This window comes from Schistocerca gregaria, chromosome 8, assembly GCF_023897955.1.
Source record: "Schistocerca gregaria isolate iqSchGreg1 chromosome 8, iqSchGreg1.2, whole genome shotgun sequence".
Classification (NCBI taxonomy): Eukaryota; Metazoa; Arthropoda; class Insecta; order Orthoptera; family Acrididae; genus Schistocerca; species Schistocerca gregaria.
The window spans coordinates 496,695,609-496,716,168 of NC_064927.1; the positions used below are offsets into that span (position 1 = coordinate 496,695,609).

General features: G+C 42.2%; 1 protein-coding gene across 1 annotated transcript in view; it reads left to right on the top strand.

Moving 5' to 3' along the window:
- Positions 1–4,410: 4,410 nt before the first annotated feature.
- LOC126284861 (UDP-glycosyltransferase UGT5-like) overlaps positions 4,411–20,560 on the top strand; it is a 91,944-nt gene continuing 75,794 nt past the window's right edge. The window contains 1 exon segment of the mRNA XM_049984097.1: positions 4,411–4,503. Within this exon segment, the coding sequence (XP_049840054.1) occupies positions 4,498–4,503 (6 nt within the window). The 5' untranslated portion in view covers positions 4,411–4,497.

A 20,560-nucleotide genomic window follows, 5' to 3' on the forward strand; every position in this document is an offset into this window, starting at 1 on the left:
GCGGAATTTGTCTGCTACTGATGCGCGGATTAGCCGCGCCAGCAGCTAAAACACCTACTTGGGCATCATCATTTGTTACAGGTCGTGGTTGACGTTTCACATGTGGCTGAACACTTCCTGTTTCCTTAAATAACGTAACTACCCAGCGAACTGTCCGGACACTTGGATGATGTCGTCCAGGTTACCGAGCAGCATATATAGCACACGTCCGTTGGGCATTTTGATCACAGTAGCCATACATTAACACGATATGACCTTTTCCGCTATTGGTAAACAGTCCGTTTTAACACGGGTAGTGTATCACAAAGCAAATACCGTCCGCACTGGCGGACTGTTACGTGATACCATGTACTTATACGTTTGTGACTATTACAACGCCATCTATCACAAAGCGAAGAAAGTGATCCAACTAAAACATTCATATTTCTTTACGTACTGCACGAATATGTAATTAAAGATGGGGTTCCTATTTTTAAAAACGCATTGATATCCGTTTGACCTATGGCAGCGCCATCTAGCGGGCCAAGCATAGCGCCATCTGGTTTCCGCCTTCAAACTAGGCGAGTTTCGTTCTTTGTAGTTTTTTCGTTTCATGCTTATGTCGTGAGATATTTGGCCCGGTCACTATCAGTGGACCACTCTGTATAGTACGGTAAGCATGCGGACTGTATAATGTTTTGCAGTTACTTACAAACGTATTCCACACACCCTTTGATAGGAGGCAGTTTATGTACTCTCCGCCTTCTGCCCTTGTACATTTCTCGTCCAATCTTAGACAAGCTGAGAGAAATTTGGAGCGCCTTACACTCACTGCCGCGCGAAACAATGCACTCGCAAAATTGTGAGACTATAAATTTTCTAAATTTAGTTCACTGATTTTGGATAGTCTTCCTGGGTACTATAAAAACCTATGCGAGCAAGAACATCACCCTGATTCGTCACATGACTGAGGCTCGAACCGGACCCTTGTACACCCACACCTTGAATATTTTTGTTGATGAATGTGAATAGTTTTTCGACAACTAACTGATCGACCAACAAATTCTATGCCCCTTCGCATTGCCTTTAACATCCGGAATATGGATTATCATGTTATCGGCAACTGGCCTACAACTTCTATTAGCGACAGCCGCTCTCCACCAATGACCATTCTTACCTCGGGCGTATGAGTGTTCTCCAGCGCTGCCTGAAGATTCAGCGGACTGGTTGGCTTCGGTATTGTCCGTAACTGCTGCAGGAGCGTCAACTTTACAGTCCCTTCCATCAGGATATTCATTTAAGTACCTTTCACGGCTGACTTCTTCTAACAGTGCTTCCAATACAATATCTTCCGTTAGTAAAACGTCACTTCTACGTGCAATTTACACATGATTGTGCCTCACACTCAGGGTCGGAACAGCTATACAATGTGAACTCCAGGGTCACAGTGATCCTTCAAAAAACATTTCTGCTAAATTGTTTAGGCAACAATGTCTCATAACTCCGAACGTCTGCCCTCTGCTAGGTATCAGTCACTAGTGGATTTATATATTTGGCAGCGGGCGGTGTATGTGTGGTGGAGCATGCGCAGCAACAGGCAGAAAACTCCAGGGTCAGACTGACTCTGGAGTCTGGAGTACACACGCAGGGCGCTACTTTCTGATCGACGACGATTGGTGACAAAGGCGGAATCTCAGTCGACGTCCGTTGGTAAGCGAATGGTTCCTTTTCCTGAACGAAAAGCCTTGGTCTGGAACTGGTGGCACAAAGAAATTTATTCCAGCATTGTTTGTTGGTTCACATAGTGGAAGTGTTTTTTTTTGTTTCCTATTGAGAAAACTGATGACAGTTCTGACAGCAGTTATCAAGCCTTTCCGTAGTATTTATGAAAAAAAGAACTGTGCCAGGATCTCTGTCATACAACACAAAGCATGTTGTCCACAGACAGGTTTGATGCAGGAATCCATGCTACTCTATCCTCTGCTAGTCTCTTCATCTTCGAGTAATCACTGCAACCTTCATCCTTCTGAATCTGCGTAGTGAAGTCATCTCTCGGTCTCTCTCTGTGATTTTTACCCTCCAAGCTTTCCTCCAGTGCTAAATTTCTGATCCCTTGATGCATCAGAACGGGTCCTACCTACCGATCCCTGCTTCTGGTCAAGTTGTGCCACATATACCTCTTCACCCCAATTCCATTCAGTACCTCCGTATTATTTACGTGATCTCCCATTTAATCTTCAGCATTATTCTGTAGCACCTCAATTCAAAACCTTCCACTCCCTTCCCCTCTATCGACCAAGTTTCCACCTCCATATTGGCTATACTCCATGCACTTAAAACAAAGACTTCCTGGCATTTAAATGTATACTCGATGTTAACAAATTTCTTTTCTTCGGACACGCTTTTCTTGCCATTGCCAATGAACGTTTTATATCCTCCCTAGTTCGACATTATCAGTTATTTTGCTCCCAAAATAGCAAAACTCATCTACCACTTTAAGTGTCTCATTTACTAATCTAATTACGTCAGCATCACCCGGCTTAATTCGACTACATTTCATTATCCTCGTTTTACTTTTGTTGATGTACATCCATTCTGTTCAACTGCTCCTCCAAGTTCTTTGCTGTCTCTGACAGAATTACAATGTCGTCGTCAAACCTCGATGTTTTTATTTCTTTTCCCTGGTATTTAATTCCTACTACGAAATTTTCTTTTCTTTCCATTACTGCTTGCTCAATATACAGATTGAATAACATCGAGGATAGGCTACAACCCTGTCTCACTCCCTTCCCAACCACTGCTTCCCTTTCATGACCCTCAACTCTTATAACTGCCTTCTGGTTTCTGTACAAATTGTAAAAAGCGTTTCACTCGCTCTATGTAACCTTTGCCACCTTTGAAGAGGCTATTCCAGTCAACATAGGCTAAAGCTTTCTCTAAATCTACAAATGCTATAAAAACAAAAGTCTACAAAGCATAAAGACAATGAAAGTCAAGTGCTTTTCTGTATGCGATGGATTTTACTCGTAAACTTAGAGGCGTCAGAAAACGCATTTTGTTTAAAAAATTCGTGCAGCCACACCACTATGCAAGCTGACAGAGGTAAGTGATCATCTAGTTCAACGTTGAAACGCTATCGACGCTTGATGTACAAACAGATCGACAGTCAGCTCTTAAAATTTCAACAGGGGAGAGCAGGAAGACGCTGGAGAGTAGAGTTGGGCAACACGATTCTTTTTCACGATTCGATTCCTACGATTCAATATCACATTGCGAATCGATTCCTACAATTCGTTCACGATTCTTTCACGATTCATTCTAGTCTGCGATGACACGATTCTTATGGAATGCAAAAAGTTCTACATCTTACTCACAGATGGCAGGACATGTCTGAAATTGTCAATGGGGTTAATCGAACTGCATCATGATACGATATGCCAGAAATAGTTTATTTATAAGTAAACATGCATATGACGATACAAGTGTGATTCTTGATTTATACGTGTAATGCCTTAATTGATGAAAGGTCACGTTTGATTTGATTGCATCTATTGTTTATTTCAGTATGCCAGGAAAGAGGCGTCGATTTGTGCGAAAGGGGGTGCAAAATTACGTGGTATGCCAGTTTGGTTGTGTGTCTTGAACGTATCCTAACTACAGACCTCTGTTTTATAGTAACAAAACCTAGCAGTGAGGCAGACGTGGTTTGGCTCATATCATCCAATGTTTAGAGTGCTAAGATGTCTTTCCAAGTCCACATCACCCTTGTAATTCATAACGCAGCTGACAGCCCTCCCACAAGGCAAATTTACCTTAACTTTCATGTCTTCTAATTACAAAGCATAGGTATTTTGCTTTTAATTTGTCTGAGAACTTGCCGCTGTCACTACTATTTACGTGGGAAGACGACACCGCCAAGTGTCAGCTTGGTTTTCACGAGTCATATTACGGCCCACGAACTTCATTTGTTCGTTTTGAGCTTCCCTTGTTCACACGCATCCTCCACTTGACTACCATCTGGCGGTCGTAATCATTCAGCACGACTCGGCATGATTCGGAAGTTGCCTTCGAAGCACAGTGTACTAAGAATCGATGGATCCTTGGAACTTGGAAATCGTCACGACTCAGAAAAGCGCAAACGTTCTTACGATTCTTTTGAACGACGATTCGTCCGTATCGCGATTCGATTCCTACGATTCTTTATTTAGAGTCGTTCAAACGAACGACTCATTCACGAATCGCCACAACTCTACTGGAGAGCTAACCTGTAGGTCACACGACAGCCACAGGGCGTATTGTTGCAGTCGCGTGCCATTTGGCAGTTTGGCTCTCCGTGCGCTCAGTTGAGCGTGGTTTTGCTGTGTGACGCGCCTGAGACGGGTCCCTGCAAGGTCAGTTCATTACAGCCAGCGAGCAGCGAAAGCGCTCAGGGTCAGTCGGCGTTCATTCAGCGGCCGCAGCGCAGCAGTACAAACCGCGTTCCTGGACTGCAGGGCTACACGGGAACACCGGCGCACAATGCAAGTAAGTCGGCAGCACTGCTTAAGAAAACTAGTGTGCGTAAAGTTGCCGGCGAGTGAGTCAAGATTGTGGCAATGAGGCCTTCATTTGAAACAGGTTATGTGTTAGATGTAGAGAAACGCTGGTTGTCACATTCAAAGGAAAGGTAAAACGAGGGAGCTGTGAGGATAAAGTTGCCGGAAAAGATAGAATCCTTGTGTTTGAGTCTTTAACATTGAATACTGTGACGGCTCCCTTAGACACCCTATTCAAGGTACAGTCGTTCACATGCAGAGCCAATTGTGTTCGCATACCAGCTCGTAAAAGACAACTTTCTCTGAATAGGTACTGGGATTATCGAAAATGTTGATAGTCCCATTACTGGCTGGTCATATTATAATAATACGTGAACTGTAAAGTCTTCAACACAGCTAAAAAAGGAGCACAGAATTTTGATTTTATGTAGCTACATTTTTATTTACTTTCATTCTGGCCATATTGACTCACAATAAATACTGTTGTCAAATCTTTACTAGACTACAGGTGTACTACACTGCAGGTAAGTGTTATATTTTATTTTGTAACACAGTGACGCAGTTCGTTGTTCTTTTCTTTCAGTAGATGTTTTACACACAAACTTCTGTCGCTATAACAGAACAAATTACTGAGTTAAACTACAAGCAGTTTTAAACCTGTCGCCCCTCCGGTGCTCCTTCTTCATACAGACACAATAGTCTGTGTACTATTTGATTGAATCTGAATTACACAAGTTATGTTTCAGTGTAAAATGTAACATATGTTCCTGTAATGTCTGTAAATGAGAGCAAAAGCTCGAAGGGAATGGATATGTAAGAAAAGGAAAAATAATAATACCAGTATGCAATATACCTTCTGATGTTGTGTGTTTTATTTACTGTCCTAATATGTAGAACCAGATGTAATACGTGCGTGTATTTTGTATTCTCTGAATTGGTTTACAAAACATACTGTCATGCAAAACCAACTGTAATACTCTTATACTATACTGTTAATAATAAGTAATGTAACAAACAGAAACACAGTTACCTATCCGGCCAGCAAAACCACAAAAACAAGTGTAATAACCGTGTGTGTTAACCTAAGGAATAAGCATCGGACTTTAACTCGTTTCTTCAAATAAGTCATCAGTTCAGAGATATGGCAAATAACAGTAGTTAGACTGCTGTTCTGCATCGATAACAATATGTGTGGTTGGTGGTACACTATTAGTCACCAGTCTAATTAGGCACACGTCATGAAGCTGAGTAGGACTGCAGAAAAGATTGCAACTCCCTACTTACCTAACAGGCATCACTTCAGATTTAGATAAAAGATGGTTCAGCAGTACAAGAAATGTTTAGCCACTCGAAACAAAACTACAGTACCCAATTGCTTAAGCAAAGAGACTGATTTCATGAAAGCAGAAGTAAATTTGAACAGGTGGGAGGGGGGTTCTACATCAACATATTTGGTACTCAACATTTCATTGATTCACTATAAACTGTTTAACCTTACTATTTATCACCATTGATCATCAACTTAGTATTTCCTTTCATTAAAACGTAATGTGAAAGCAGCAAACAATTTATCTAATGTAGTCGCTGAATCTGGCATAACCTTATGTAATCATTTTAACACAGAAAATAATAGCATTTTAAATTATGAAATTCTCAGCTATTCTTTCCATTAATTATTTCACTGATTAATCACTGATTTGCCAGCAATATATTTATGATTTCACAGTCTTGGCCCGAATACAGGTCACTCGGAATTTTCATGTACGGGGTTAGTGTCCTGCCTGTTTTATGAGCGGGATGAATTACCAGGTTTACACAATTGTTAATCTGGATGATGGTTATTATTCTTAAAGCACATTTCAACTTCCTGGAACACACTATAACACGTAGCTAAAATGTCGTACCCTGTAAGCTGTGATCGGCGACGGTGGCGTTGGTGGCAACAACTGCATTAATATCAGAACGGCCAAGAGCAGTTATCCATGTCGGACTTACTTCCTCTGCAGAGCGATGATCCATCTTATAATCAGTATCCCGTTTTTCTCCCCATACCAGGCCGTGATAAACTGCAGTTTACAACCGAGGCAAGATGCAACAATATGGCGCACTCCACACTACACTGACGCTGTACGTGCTGCCTCAAAGATCTCTGGCCACCGACTGACTTTATTCGCGCCCGCCAAAGCGCGCCAAACGTTTCCGCTCCCACCTTTTCCTACGCCTACACAGCTTTCCGTACTTGACTGAACTACTCCATCTTTTATACTACACATATCTCATACAGCCCCAAGTGAGTGCCAGTAACTATTTCATACATAATTAAATTATAGCACCTTTTTACATTTAATAATTATAACAAATAGATATTTTTACAATATTTAAAAGTAAATATTACGGCTTTTTCTTAATATGTACGTTCATTTTAATCTTATCAAAGAGTTTCAGTATCAATTTCGCTTCAAACAAGATGTCTCTACTTCTGCTTTAACAGTTTCAATAAAATATTTACAATTTTTTTTTTAAAGTGTGAACATACATACTGTCATGCAAAGCCAACTGTATTTCTGTTTGTTACATTGCTTATTATTAACAGTATAGTATAAGAATATTACAGTTGGCTTTGCATGACAGTATATTTTGTAAACCAATTCAGAGAATACAAATTACACGCAAGTATTACATCTGGTTCTACATAAAAGGACAGTAAATAACACACAGAAGTCAAAAGGAGGAATATTACACTTGGCGCTGCGTGCCAAGATTTTTGAGAGAGGTACAGAAAGTTAAGGGGCACCGATCTGTTACAGTCATTAGGAACAATACATGTGGTTTAAGAAGTTGTTAAAAAATGGATAAAGATAAGACAGTGCTATACAGGGAAGTGAGGCGGGAGGATGAAAGTGAAACTAGCTCTGTACACAGTCATAGTGGACAAAACATAAATGAATCTCTCTCACTGGTAGAAAAACAAGTGCAGCAGGTAGATCTGGAAGACGAGACTTTTATGTTGTTAAGTCCTTCCCAGATAAAGAAAGAGAAGTTAGATTCTGAAGAGAAAGACAGGGATCAGGGAAATGACACAGAAGAAAAAGCACAATCACAAGTAGATTGGTATGCTTTGTTGAACAGCATTAATGTGCATATACAGACACAGATCAATACTTTGAGTGAACAAATCAAATCGCAAAGTGAACAAATCAAATCCCGAAGTGAACAGCTTAAAATTCAAACAGAACAACAGCTTCAAAGGCAAACTGAGCAAATTAAATCTCAGAATGAACAGCTGAAAGAACACTCAAAAAACAATTTAAAGAAGACACAGAACATGGGGATACACAGCTTAAAAAATAAACTGATCACATAGAAAAAGGTATACAATAAAATAGAGTTTCTTACTAAGGAATTAGTAAATATGAAAAGTGACATTAAGTATCTGAAGGAAGATGTTAGTAACATTCAAACTGAAATCGTTGAAATCAATGCTAGGTTTGAAACAGAAGAAGAGAAAATACAAGAGCAGGTCGAAGCTATGGTTAAAGCTGAAGTGAAAGAGAAGGTTTCACATTCGAAGGAAACCATCATTGAGACGAATAAGGAGCACATATCTCAACTGAGAAATACTGTTCAAGAAACTGCAAAAGGGCTAAAGAAACAGCTAGAACTTTGCCAGGCAAAATGCTGTAATAACACGACTTGCATGCAGGAGAAGGTTAGCAACGATGAAAATCAAATTAAGAACAACATCTCTTACGTAGTAAAGGGAGTAAATCATAGTAAAATATTGAAGGGCGAAAAACAATTCGACCCTTACAAAAAACACAGTGGATTATCCCCTGTTGATTTCATAAAAAATTGTGAGAGGCTTTTTCCTGAAAATGGCACCGATCAAGAAAAGATCAACATCGTAATTAGTGGATTAGCAGGAGATGCTAAAAGATGGGGCATAAACCTGAGTACTGATGAAATGTCCTTCAGCACGTTTAGGCAACAATTTCTGGACTAATACTGGTCCGAAAACATACAAAATAGCCTATGGCGTGAGGTTGTAATGGTCAAAATGTTAGACAGGAACTACCGAATGACCATGAAAGGATTTTGTGAGTCCTGGTATAGGAAGTAAGCTCATTTAAGGAATCGTAGATCAGATTCCGAAATTATTTGGGAACTTGGCAGAAGTTGCCAGAAGATTCTAACAAGGGAACATCCCCATCGCACCCCCTCAGATTTAGTTATAAGTTGGCGCAGTGAATAGGCCTTGAAAACCTGGACACAGATCAATCGAAAAAGCGGGAAGAAGTTATGTGGAACTATGAAAAAATAAGCAAAATATACAACATCAAGGATAATGTGGGGTCAGGAGCGACGTGGTCCCGTGGTTAGCGTGATCAGCTGCAGAAAGAGAGGTCCTTGGTTCAAGTCTTTCGTCGAGTGAAATGTTAACATCCATTATTTTCGCAAAGTTATGATCTGTCCGTTCGTTCATTGACGTCTCTGTTCAGTGTAATAAGTTGTAAGTAGGCTGTTTAGGTTTTTTTATTGGTAACGCCACATAACGCTCTGTATGAAAAATCACTGGCTGTGCTGTGTGCAGTCTGTGGCTGGTTGGCATTGTTGTAATACTCGCCATTGTAGTGTTGGGCAGCGGCAGCTGGATGCTAACAGCGCGTAGCGTTGCGCAGTTGGAGGTGAGCCGCCAGCAGTGGTGGACGTGAGGAGAGAGATGGCGGAATTTTGAAATTTGTAAGACTGGATGTCATGAACTGCTATATATATTATGACTATTAAGGTAAATACATTGTTTGTTCTCTATTAAAATCTTTCATTCGCTAACTATACCTATCAGTAGTTAGTGCCTTCAGTAGTTAGAATCTTTTACTTAGCTGGCAGTAGTGGCGCTCGCTGTATTGCAGTAGTTCGAGTAACGAAGATTTTTGTGAGGTAAGTGATTTGTGAAAGGTATAAGTTAATGTTAGTCAGGGCCATTTTTTTGTAGGGATTTTTGAAAGTCAGATTGCGTTGCGCTAAAAATATTGTGTGTCAGTTTAAGCACAGTCTTGTATAATTGTTCGAAGGGGACGTTTCATATGTCGACCCTACTGCATGTCGAACTACTGCAATACAGCGAGCGTCACTACTGCCAGCTAAATAAAAATTCAAACCACGGAAGGCACTAACTACTGATAGGTATAGTTAGCGAATGAAAGATTTTAATAGAGAACAATGTATTTACCTTTATAGTCATAATATATATATATATATGTATCAGTTCATGACATCCAGTCTTACAAAATTTCGAAACTCCGCCATCTCTCTCCCCACATCCACCGCTGCTGGCGGCTCACCTCCAACTGCGCAACGCTACGCGCTGTTAACATCCAGCTGCCGCTGCCCAACACTACAATGGCGAGTATTACAACAATGACAACCAGCCACTGACTGCACACAGCACAGCCAGTGATTTTTCATACAGAGCGCTATGTGGCGTTACCAATAAAAAAACCTAAACAGCCTACTTACAAAGCTTAGTCTCTGTGTTTTGCGACCGCAGCGCAAAGCGGTGCGATTAGTAGACGAAAGGCCGTGCCTCTCCGACGGGCACCGAAAACATTTGATCGCAAGGTCATAGGTCAACCGATTCCTCCACAGGAAAATACGTCTGATATATTCTATACGACACTGGTGACGGCATGTGCGTCACATGACAGGAATATGTTGTCGACCCAAATAACTTGTACACTTGGCGAATGGGTAAAAAGACTCTTCAGTTTTGCTCGATTTAGGTTTTCTTGTGGATGTGATAGTCACTCGCAAAAAAAAATGATGAAAACATAAGAGTTTGTCACATAAACTGCAACAAATGAATGCAACAGTTTCACAGTCGCACAGATTTCCCTGTGCTCTGTCAAAACGTATGTTTTGTTTCGATGTTTGTTTAGCTGTAGCGTCCCCATACTACGGCGCAGTTACCTCGCATCGGACAGACGGACGGACAGATAATAATTGTCTGAAAAAAAATTAAACTTTTCACTCGAGGGAAGACTTGAAGCAAGGAACTCTGCTGCTGACGCTAACCACGGGACCACGACGCTGAGCTCACATTCTCCTTGATGTTGGCTACCTTCCACATGGACTACTCAGTTTGTATATTTTGCTTATTTTTTTTCATAGTTCCACACAACTTCTTCCCTTTTTTCTCCATTGATCTGTGTTCAGTTTTTCAAGGCCTATCCACTGTGGCAACTTATAACTAAATCTGAGGGGGATGCGATGGGGATGTTCCCTTGTAAGAGATACGTGGGTATAAACCACAAATCGTTGTCAGCCTTTCTGGAAAAGATGAATGATGACGAACATTGGCGCGAAAACTATAATTACCGCCAGAATAGAAATAACGGAAATAGGAACCAAAGATTGCATGATGATGACAAAAGAGATAACCAACGTTAGCAAATCAATATGATGAGTAGGCGATGACGTAATTTCAATAGACGCGGTAGATGAAGTGGACTGCGCAATTATTCCGCGCTGGATTGTTCGGAAAATAAGAGTCCGCGAATGTTAAGGGTCGGACGGACGCGGCAAAGAAACACAGTAAACGGCCCAGACGCAAAAAAGGTTTTCAACATCCTGAGCGCAGTGCAGAAGTACCTCAGCGCTGTGCTAAGGCTAGCTGGGGCAGTCGCCGCTCAGCGACAGATGGGGCGGAGGGCTTGCCGCAGTTTGACAGGCGGGAGCGCACTGGCCGGCGCGTTTACAAGTAGCGACGGCAGAACGCAAGTTCTCTCAGGCAGTTCGGACGGCGGATGACGCAGCAGAGGCGGTCAGTAAAAGGGCGAGGCAATCAGCTGCAGTAGTAGACGAGCAGGTGGAAAGAGTTTCGCTCGCACTAGGGATGTGATAGACAATGGGAGTAGGGTCACCATACGTCCCGCTTAATCGGTGTTGTCCCGTTGTTTGAGTCTCTAAAATTTGTCCCGACCTCTTTTTTTAAAAAAAAAAAAACAAGCAATTTGTCCCGAATTTGAAGGAATATTTTCAGACATTTACAAAGTGGTTAAAATGATTTCTGAGTGTCGATTTTATAAACTATTAATAGAAACTAACATTCCGTACGTTGGTACCCCCTGATAATGTACACCTTAAGCACTGTAATTGTTGCGCACTCTTATTTTCTTTGATTTTGCTTGCCACTGTTGTCAGCACTCAGTATCAGTTTCGTGAAGTGCTAGCACGTCGTGGCGATGCCGAAACGAAAATCAAAGTTTTCAGAAGAGCTTCAGAGGAAATTTCCTTGCTTCACTGCTACAGGCAACGACTGTTCAGCACAATGTAACGTACGTAACTGTGCTGTACCCGTGTCTCATGGTGGTGCTGCAGATCTCAAGCATCATATGGAATCAGAGAAACACAGGGAGAATCTTCGATCGGCAGGTTCTTCGCAAAAAATGACGTGATATTTTGTAACTTCAAATAGACAGGAACAGAAAAACGTAGCTACAGCAGAAGGAACCCTGTCATTCCATGTTGTTAAAGACCACCAAAGCTATCGTTCTAATGACTGCAGTCTTCAACTGAAGAAAAAACATTTTCCTTATTTTAAGATTGCAGAAAATGTTTCGTGTGGAAGAACAAAGTGTGAAGCAATTATCAACAATGTTATAGCTTCGCATTCCCAGAAACAGGTTATAGATGCTGTAAACAGTGCAAAATACGTTTCAATATCTACTGGTGCTAGCAGCCATGGGCATCAGAAAATTTTTCCTGTGATAATTCAGTATTTTTCTGAAGTGAGGGTGGACGGCAGACGAAAGTGCTTGATCTTGATGAATTGCAGAACGAAAAGACCGAAACAATTTCCAGTTATCTTTCTCATGTTATACAGTTATTCAGTATCATCTCAAAGTGTGTTGCATTTGGTGCAGACAGTACTAACTGTAATTTTGGGGGTTTAATGAAGAAAGAGGGTAATAATGTTGTCACACATCTGAAAGAAAAATTAAAAAACTCTAACGTTGTTGTCCAGCACATGTTCTTCACAACACACATCTTTTACCTGTTGGCATTGACTGCATTGCCATGAATTTGTACAACCATGTTCATATTTTTTCTATTTGTGTTGCAGAAGTCACTGAACTCTGTGAATTTGTTGGTGTCACTTACAAAAATTTACTTTCCTTTTTCAAAGCAAGGTGGCTTTCATTGCTGCCAGCCATAGAAAGGATCTTGAAACTGTATGAACCTTTGAGATCTTACTTTTTGCCGGAATCTAACTCAAAGTGTCCTGCAATCTTAAAGAGTTTTTTTCAGTTATCCTATAAATGGATGTTATTTACTTTTTGTACATTCACAAATGAGTGTTTTCCAACAAACCATTCTGAGCATTGAGAAAGAGAATAATTCCATATGTGAAGTATTAGCAGTCTTAAATAAAGCTTTGACAAGTCTAAATTCAAGGAAACATGAACATTTTGTACCACTAAGTGCAAAAAAAATGCTGAATGATTGTGATGACCAGTCTGTTAAGAAATTTGACATAGCAGTATCAACGTTTTATGATGCTTCAGTAGACTATTTATGCTCATGGTTACAGGGAATAGCTGAGTTTTCTGTATTATCATCAATGATGCTCACAGAATCACCAGAATGGTCAGTAGTTGAAAATACTTTAATGTGGCTGGATGAAAAGGGCATTCTAGTAAATGACAGCCTCTTATCTGATGAAATAGTTCATATACAGTCATTTGTAAAACAACAAGTGGAAACAGACAGCGAACAATGGAATCGGTTGATGGCACATGAAAAATGGTGTAAGTTTTTCAGATTTTGCCAGTGTAATGAACAGTTCAGAGAATCGCTTAATATGGCGCGGTACTTCTTTTCACTCTCTGCCCACAATGAAAATGTTGAAAGAGTTTTCAGCTTACTATCGTCACAGTGGCCAGACTTACGGTGAGGAATCTACAAAACCATAAATTCCTTGTGTTCAGTAAGAACTTTTTTTTGTAGTCATTGTTACTGTATGTCTTTCTACATTCTGTGTTATAAATGTTACATTTCTTAATAAATAATTTTCTGAAAACTTGAAATGTACTTCTTTCCAGTCTTTCCATTCTTTGTTTGGTTTTGTATACACTCTCTCTCTCTCTCTCTCTCTCTCTCTCTCTCTCTCTCTCTCTCTCTCTCTCTCTCTCTCTCACACACACACACACACACACACACACACACACACACACACACACACAAATATCAATCAAGGCTATATTTGCAGAGGAAGAAGAAATGTTAGCATTAAAAGTGATATTTAACGAGAAATAATAATTGTCCCACTTTTTGGCCAGGAAAATGTATGAAAGTCCCACTTTTGTCCGAAAAAAATATGGTCACCGTAAATGGGAGGAATTAATAAATTGCAGTCGTTTGCAACTGTAATGAAAGTCTCATTAAGACGAAACCCTTTTCCCTTTATTCTAAAGCACCTTCAGTGGTCATTGTAAGGACATGGTTTTCTTCCCATGACAATTTTGTTCGCTGGGATCGTGAACAGTTCGCGTGTTTTACTTACTGCTGCCAGCAGTCATAAATCGAATCGTCTGAAGAAGCTTGAGGTGGATGTTTTGGTCTTCAGGTGAAGGCCTCTAGGGAACACAGAAACGTGAATATATTTTAGCGCAGTGAAACTGCTGTATCACACGTAGACGTGAAGGTACAGGAAGAAGGAAGTAAACGACAGAAAACCGTGAATAATGTTAGGAACTGAAACCATTTACAGTATTAAGTAACTGTCCATAATCCTAGCGAACAAAATTATAACCAAAAAGCATATTGTTACAGCGACCACTGAAGATGCATCAGCATAAAGCAAAACCCGTTTGGTGTTAAATGGGACCTTCGGTACAGCTGCAAAAGAAGGTAATTAACGTACACAGCTTGTAGATCTGCAGCTGCAAAAAAAAAAAAACAATTTTAAACAACAAGAAGGGAGACAGCATGTGTAGCCGAGCGGTCTATGGGCGCTGCTGTCTTGGACTGTGCGGCTGCTCCCGGCGGAGGTTCGAGTCCTCCCTCGGGCATGGGTGTGTGTGTTTGTCCTTAGGATAATTTAGGTTAGGTAGTTTGTAAGCTTAGGGACTGATGATCTTAGCAGTTAAGTCCCATAAGATTTCACACACATTTGAACACACAACATGTTCAAAGGTTCAAATGGCTCTGAGCACTATGCGACTTAACTTCTGAGGTCGTCAGTCGCCTAGAACGTAGAACTAATTAAACCTCACTGACCTAAGGACATCACAAAGATCCATGCCCGAGTCAGGATTCTAACCTGCGACCGTAGTGGTCGCTCGGTTGCAAACTGCAGCGCCTAGAACCCCACAGCCACTTCGGCCGACACACGCACAACATGTGTAATAATACCGTTTATTTTGACTATAGCAGGGAAACGTAGCTAATTCTGTCCGTGTTATCAATATGACGGAGTGTATACTAACGTCAGAGCTTTGTGCATATCATTAACATCACGTGTCGTGTCGAACATATATTCCGCAATTCCTGAATTGAAATAATTCATCTATAACGGGGTTGAAGGGTCTGAAAAACTGTATAAACATTTTAAGACTAGTTTCCTTGTAGAAGACAGGGCAAATTAATCACTCTCTGCCACATGCCCTATTATTATCGTTTTCTCTCGTTTACTTTCCTTTCATCTCATTCTCCTGCATCTTGCCATCGTGGTAGTAGAGGCAGTTGTAGTAGTAACAGTAGCAGCAGTACAGGTGGTAGCTTTATTCACTGGTGGATCGCTTTCGTAAGGATAGCGGACACGCCGTGGTACTACCTAAATGAGAACAAAAAACGTACCTTTCCCTGTATGCAGGATTCACACACTTGCAGGCCTACTTTTTCACTGGCGGGCAAGGCTCTCGCTTGTGTCCCTGTAGTAGGAAGCCCCCAGGCATTTGCGTGAAGTGATTTAGAAAAACTCATGGAAAAATCTAAAAGGGGATAGGCTGCATCCTTCCAAATACAAGCACAGTCTATTAAAACCAGTACAACCTAATTCGGTTTATCTGTAGTGGGCAATATATTGCCTTTCTACACATTCTTCCAAAAAAAAAAAAAAAAAAAAAAAATTCTCGACACCAACCACTTCACACAAAACACACACTGTATACTTACTATCGGCTGACAACAGAACTGTGGCGATTACGTTTGTTATCCATTTTGTGTATCGCTGTTTCTCATATGCTAACCTGAAATACTGATCCTGAGAGAAATGTTCCCTGCATTTGTTGTTTAAAATTACTTTTTTTTCTAAAAAAAATTGTGTAATACGTTGTTTCGGCTGTGTAACCATTCTCAAGCAACTGCACGTGTACTAGAAAAAAATTTAATTGCAGTGAAGAGGCATAGAAACTGGTACACCTGCCTAATATCGTGTAGGGCCCCCGCGAGTATGAAGAAGTGCCGCAACACGACGTGGCAGGGACTCGGCAAATGTGTGAAGTGGTGCTGGAGGAAACTGACACCATGCATCCTGCAGGGCTGTCCATAAATCCGTAAGAGTGCGAGGGGGTGGAGGTCTCTTCTTTACAGCACGTTGCAAGGCGTCCCAGGTATGTTCAATAATGTTCATGCCTCGCAAGTTTGGTGACCAGCGGAAGTGTTTAAAGTCAGAATAGTGTTCCTGGAGCCAGTCTGTAAAAATTGTGGACGTGTGGAGTGTCGTGTTGTCATGCACAATGGACACGAATGGATGCAGGTGATCAGACAGTATGCTTACGTACGTGTCACCTGTCAGAGTCGTATCTAGACGTATCAGGGGTCCCATATCACTCCAACTGCACCCGCCCCACCCCATTACAGAGCCTCCACCAGCCTGGACAGTCCCCTGCTGACATGCAGGATCCATGTATTCATGAGGTTGTCTCCGTTCCCGTACACGTCCATCCACTCGATACAGTTTCAAACGAGACTCGTCCGACCAGGCAACATGTTTCCAGTTATCAACAGTCGAATATCGGTGTTGACAACGCCAGGTGAGGCGTAAAGCTTTCTGTCGTGCAGTCATCAATAGTACACGAGTGGGCCTTCATCTGCGAAAGCCCATATCGCTGATGTTCCGTTGAATGGTTCGCACACTGACTCTTGATGAGGGCCCAGCACAGAAATCTTTAGCAATTTGAGGAAAGGTAGCACTTCTGTCGCGTTGAACGATTCTCTTCAGTCGTCGTTGGTCCCGTTCTTGCAGGATGTTTCTCCAACCGCAGTGATGTCGGAGATTTGATGTTATACCGGATTCCTGATATTAACGGTACACTCGTGAAATGGTCATACGGGGAAATCCCCACTTCATCGCTACCGCGGAGGCGCTGTGTCCCATCGCTCGTGCGCCGACTATAATTCCACTTTCAAACTCACTTAAATCTTGATGACGTGCCACTGTAGCAGCAGTAACCGATCTAACAACTGCGCCACACACTTGTTTTCTTATATAGGCGTTGACGACCGCAGCGCCGTATTCTGCCTGTTTACATATCTCTGTATTTGAATGTGCATCCTTTTACATGTTTCTTTGGAGCTTCAGTGTAGAATCAACCATTGGTTGCAGAAACCAGAATAAATTGAGTCCAAAAACATAATAAAAAGAGCATTTACAATATTTCAACAATTAACGACACATGTTTGGGTTACAGACATATAATTTCATAGGCAGTCCATGGCTGGTCTGATAAGCAATAAAATAAAATAAAAATTAATGTTATGTAGGTGCAAGTGAAAATATTAAGTAGGCGGTCCCTGGAAACGTCAGTTATAAAATGGTTTACCACATTACATTGCTTGATTGCTGCAGCCGTGGTATTCGCTTCAGTACAGAGAAGACATTTACTGCTGGGAGAGAGAGAGCACTAGCAGTGAAGCTTCTGCTGCCTATACCTCGTAACTCAGAAGTCAGAGACAAGCCTGTGTGTCCACCATCTCACTGCGAACCTTGTGTATGCCCAACAATAGGCAGCAGCGTGTAGACACCTGTGGCAAAGGTATGTGGTACTGTAAGGGCGAGAGGTTTATGTAATAGCACAGAGAGACTTTTTCATAACCACACAGTGAGTTTACAAGTCTGGCCGGCTAACGCGTTGGCCCATCAGTATAACGCAGCGGCGGTGTGGATTTGCTTTAAGCTTTGACAACGGCAGGGTTGTGAGCACAAAGGTGGGGGCTTGCGAAACTCTCAGAGATGTCTCTGGTGCCTGAGCCGGCTACACGGGTGCACGCCCGATGGCCAAGTTATCACCCTCCAGCTACAAAATATCACATAGAAAACACTACAACTGAATCCAAAGCACCTGCGTTATAAATAAATACATCAAGCTGCACGTCTGTGCTAGCAATTGTTGCTATGCTATAATTTAACGAACATTCGTTCGTGCCTGTTTCACCCTTTCCATCAGCCAAATCATCTCGAATTACGTTATTTCTTCTTACCCTTAGCCAGTAGATAGAGCTGAACCACGTCTCAACATATGCCAGGGTACCTAGACGAATGGCAATCGTAACATGCAACAGAATATGTGTGTTGGATCTTACTGGTCGAGCATCCATTGGAGCATTTTAAGTACTACTCGCACAGAATGAGATTTTCACTCTGCAGCGGAGTGTACGCTGATATGGTACTTCCTGGCAGATTAAAACTTTTTGCCCGACCGAGACTCCAACTCGGGACCTTTGCCTTTCGCGGGCAAGTGCTCTACTCGTACACTTGTGTATACAGCAGATTATATTTGCAATGTGTGTTGTGATCTTTACATGTGTATGACATGGAGAGCCTAACGCAAAAGCTGCCACCTAGATTACGCCCAATATCATTCCGATTTTGAGTGATATTGTGACTCATAATATTGTCCCTAATGTACTTTGAACTTGGCTAACGAGCTACGTTCGTTGTGTCATCTTGTGTGGGACTGGCGAATGTGCGTTTCAGGCAGTCAGGGGCAACGCAGATTGCGACAGTCGATGCAAGCGTTGAGTGTAGGTTAGGCTGCCGTTATATTGTTTCTGGGTAATACGGTGGTATATGAGATGTCAGTCCAGCAGTGTTCAAGTGTTGAATCGACATCGTTAACGAATGCGAATGACCGCTTTGGGCCTCCAAATAGACCAAATGAAGTCACCAGGAGATGGGCTCTTCTTGGTGCCTCCTGCTTGAGCCCTGGAGTCATCAGATCTGGCAGCAGTGGTAGCAAGTGAAGCAGCTAGTTGTGGATGAGCCTGCTCGGCACACACGGGACCATCTGCCAGCCTGCAGTACATCTCGGCATCGGTTCCAGTCTAAGACAGGATACTGCTCGGACTGAGCTTTGTTGTGTCCTTGCTCCGCCTTCGGCCACACAGGCGACCGAGACAGTGCAGATGTCAGCTGCTGCAGCTCGCTACTCCAACTTGCTACTGTGGCCTACTGACACCAAACACATCGCCTCACCAGTATTCCTACCGCGATAGCCCCCCCCCCCCCTCTTGACGAGGACTGTAAAGTCTGTTAAGATTGGTGCTGCCATAACATTCATCCCCCCTTTGGAAGGTACGGTCCACTGAATCCCAGACTGGTGCTAAATCTTAGAATGACAAGTGCTTTCTACATTCTCCTACTATCTTATTTGCAACTAAGTGTTCCTGTCCAAGCACTGCTCTGGTTCAGTCTGTTTAAACGGAAAACAATGAAAAGAGAAAGCACGTGTTTCTAATATGTGTGGGATTTGGATATACATCCAGATCTCCTTCCGCCCCCTGTCTCTGGTCATCTCCTCCTCCAACTCTCTTTGCCCATCTCCTCCTCCCTCTCTCTCTCCATATTCTCATCCTCCATTTCTGTCTGTTTTCTCTTTCCCCCTCTCACCCCTCCACTCTGCCCATCATCTCCTTCCCCTTTTCTCTGTCCATCTTCTCCTCCTCTCACCATGCCCTCCTGACCTCTCTCTCTGTTCATACCCTACTTTCGTTTTATAAGTCAATTTCCTTCCATCCCTCTGTGTATCTCCTATTCTTCCCTCTTTCCGACCTTCAATCTTGCTTGTTCATACAGCAAATTGAGATTCTGTTGTATTAGTTTTCCAATGATAGACTGATAAGCCATAAATATAATTTACGTATATCCTCCTAAGAACGTTTCTCATACACACACACACACACACACACACACACACACACACACACACACACACACACACACACATATATATATATATATATATATATATATATATATATATATATATATATATAAAGTTTTGCATCACCCCGAGAGTTCCGGAACCTATACAGGAAATTGGAGTAGAGATCAGCATATTCCGCCCTTTCTACAGCTCATTGCTTGTTCTACCACCACACAGCGAGACATTCAGAGGTGGTAGTCCAAATTGCTGCCCACACCGGTACTTCTAACACCCAGTAGCACGTCCTCTTGCATTGACACATGCCTGTATTCGTCGTGGCATACTGTAAACAAGTTAAGGCACTGTTGGTCCAGATTGTCCCACTCCTCAATGGCGATTCGGCGTGCATCCCACAGAGTGGTTGGTGGGTCACGTCGTCCATAAACAGCCCTTTTCAAACTATCCCATGCATGTTCGATAGGGTCCATGTCTGGAGAACATGCTGGCCACTGGAGTGATGTCGTTATTCTTAATGAATTACTTCACAAGATGTGCACGATGGGGACACGAATTCTCGACATGAAGACGAATGCCTCGCCAAAATGCTGCCGATATGGTTGCACTATCTGTCTGAGGTTGGTGTTCACGTATCGTTCAGCCGTTACTGCCCTTTCCATGACCACCAGCGGCGTACGTCGGCCGCACATAATGCCACACCAAAACAGCAGGAACCTCGACCTTGCTGCATTCGCTGGACTGTGTGTCTAAGGCATTCAGTCTGACTGGGTTGCCTCCAAACGCATCTCTGACGGTTGTCTGGTTGAAGGCATATGCGACACTCATCCGTGAAGAGAACGTGATCCCAACCCTGAGCAGTCCATTCGGCATGTTGTTGGGCCC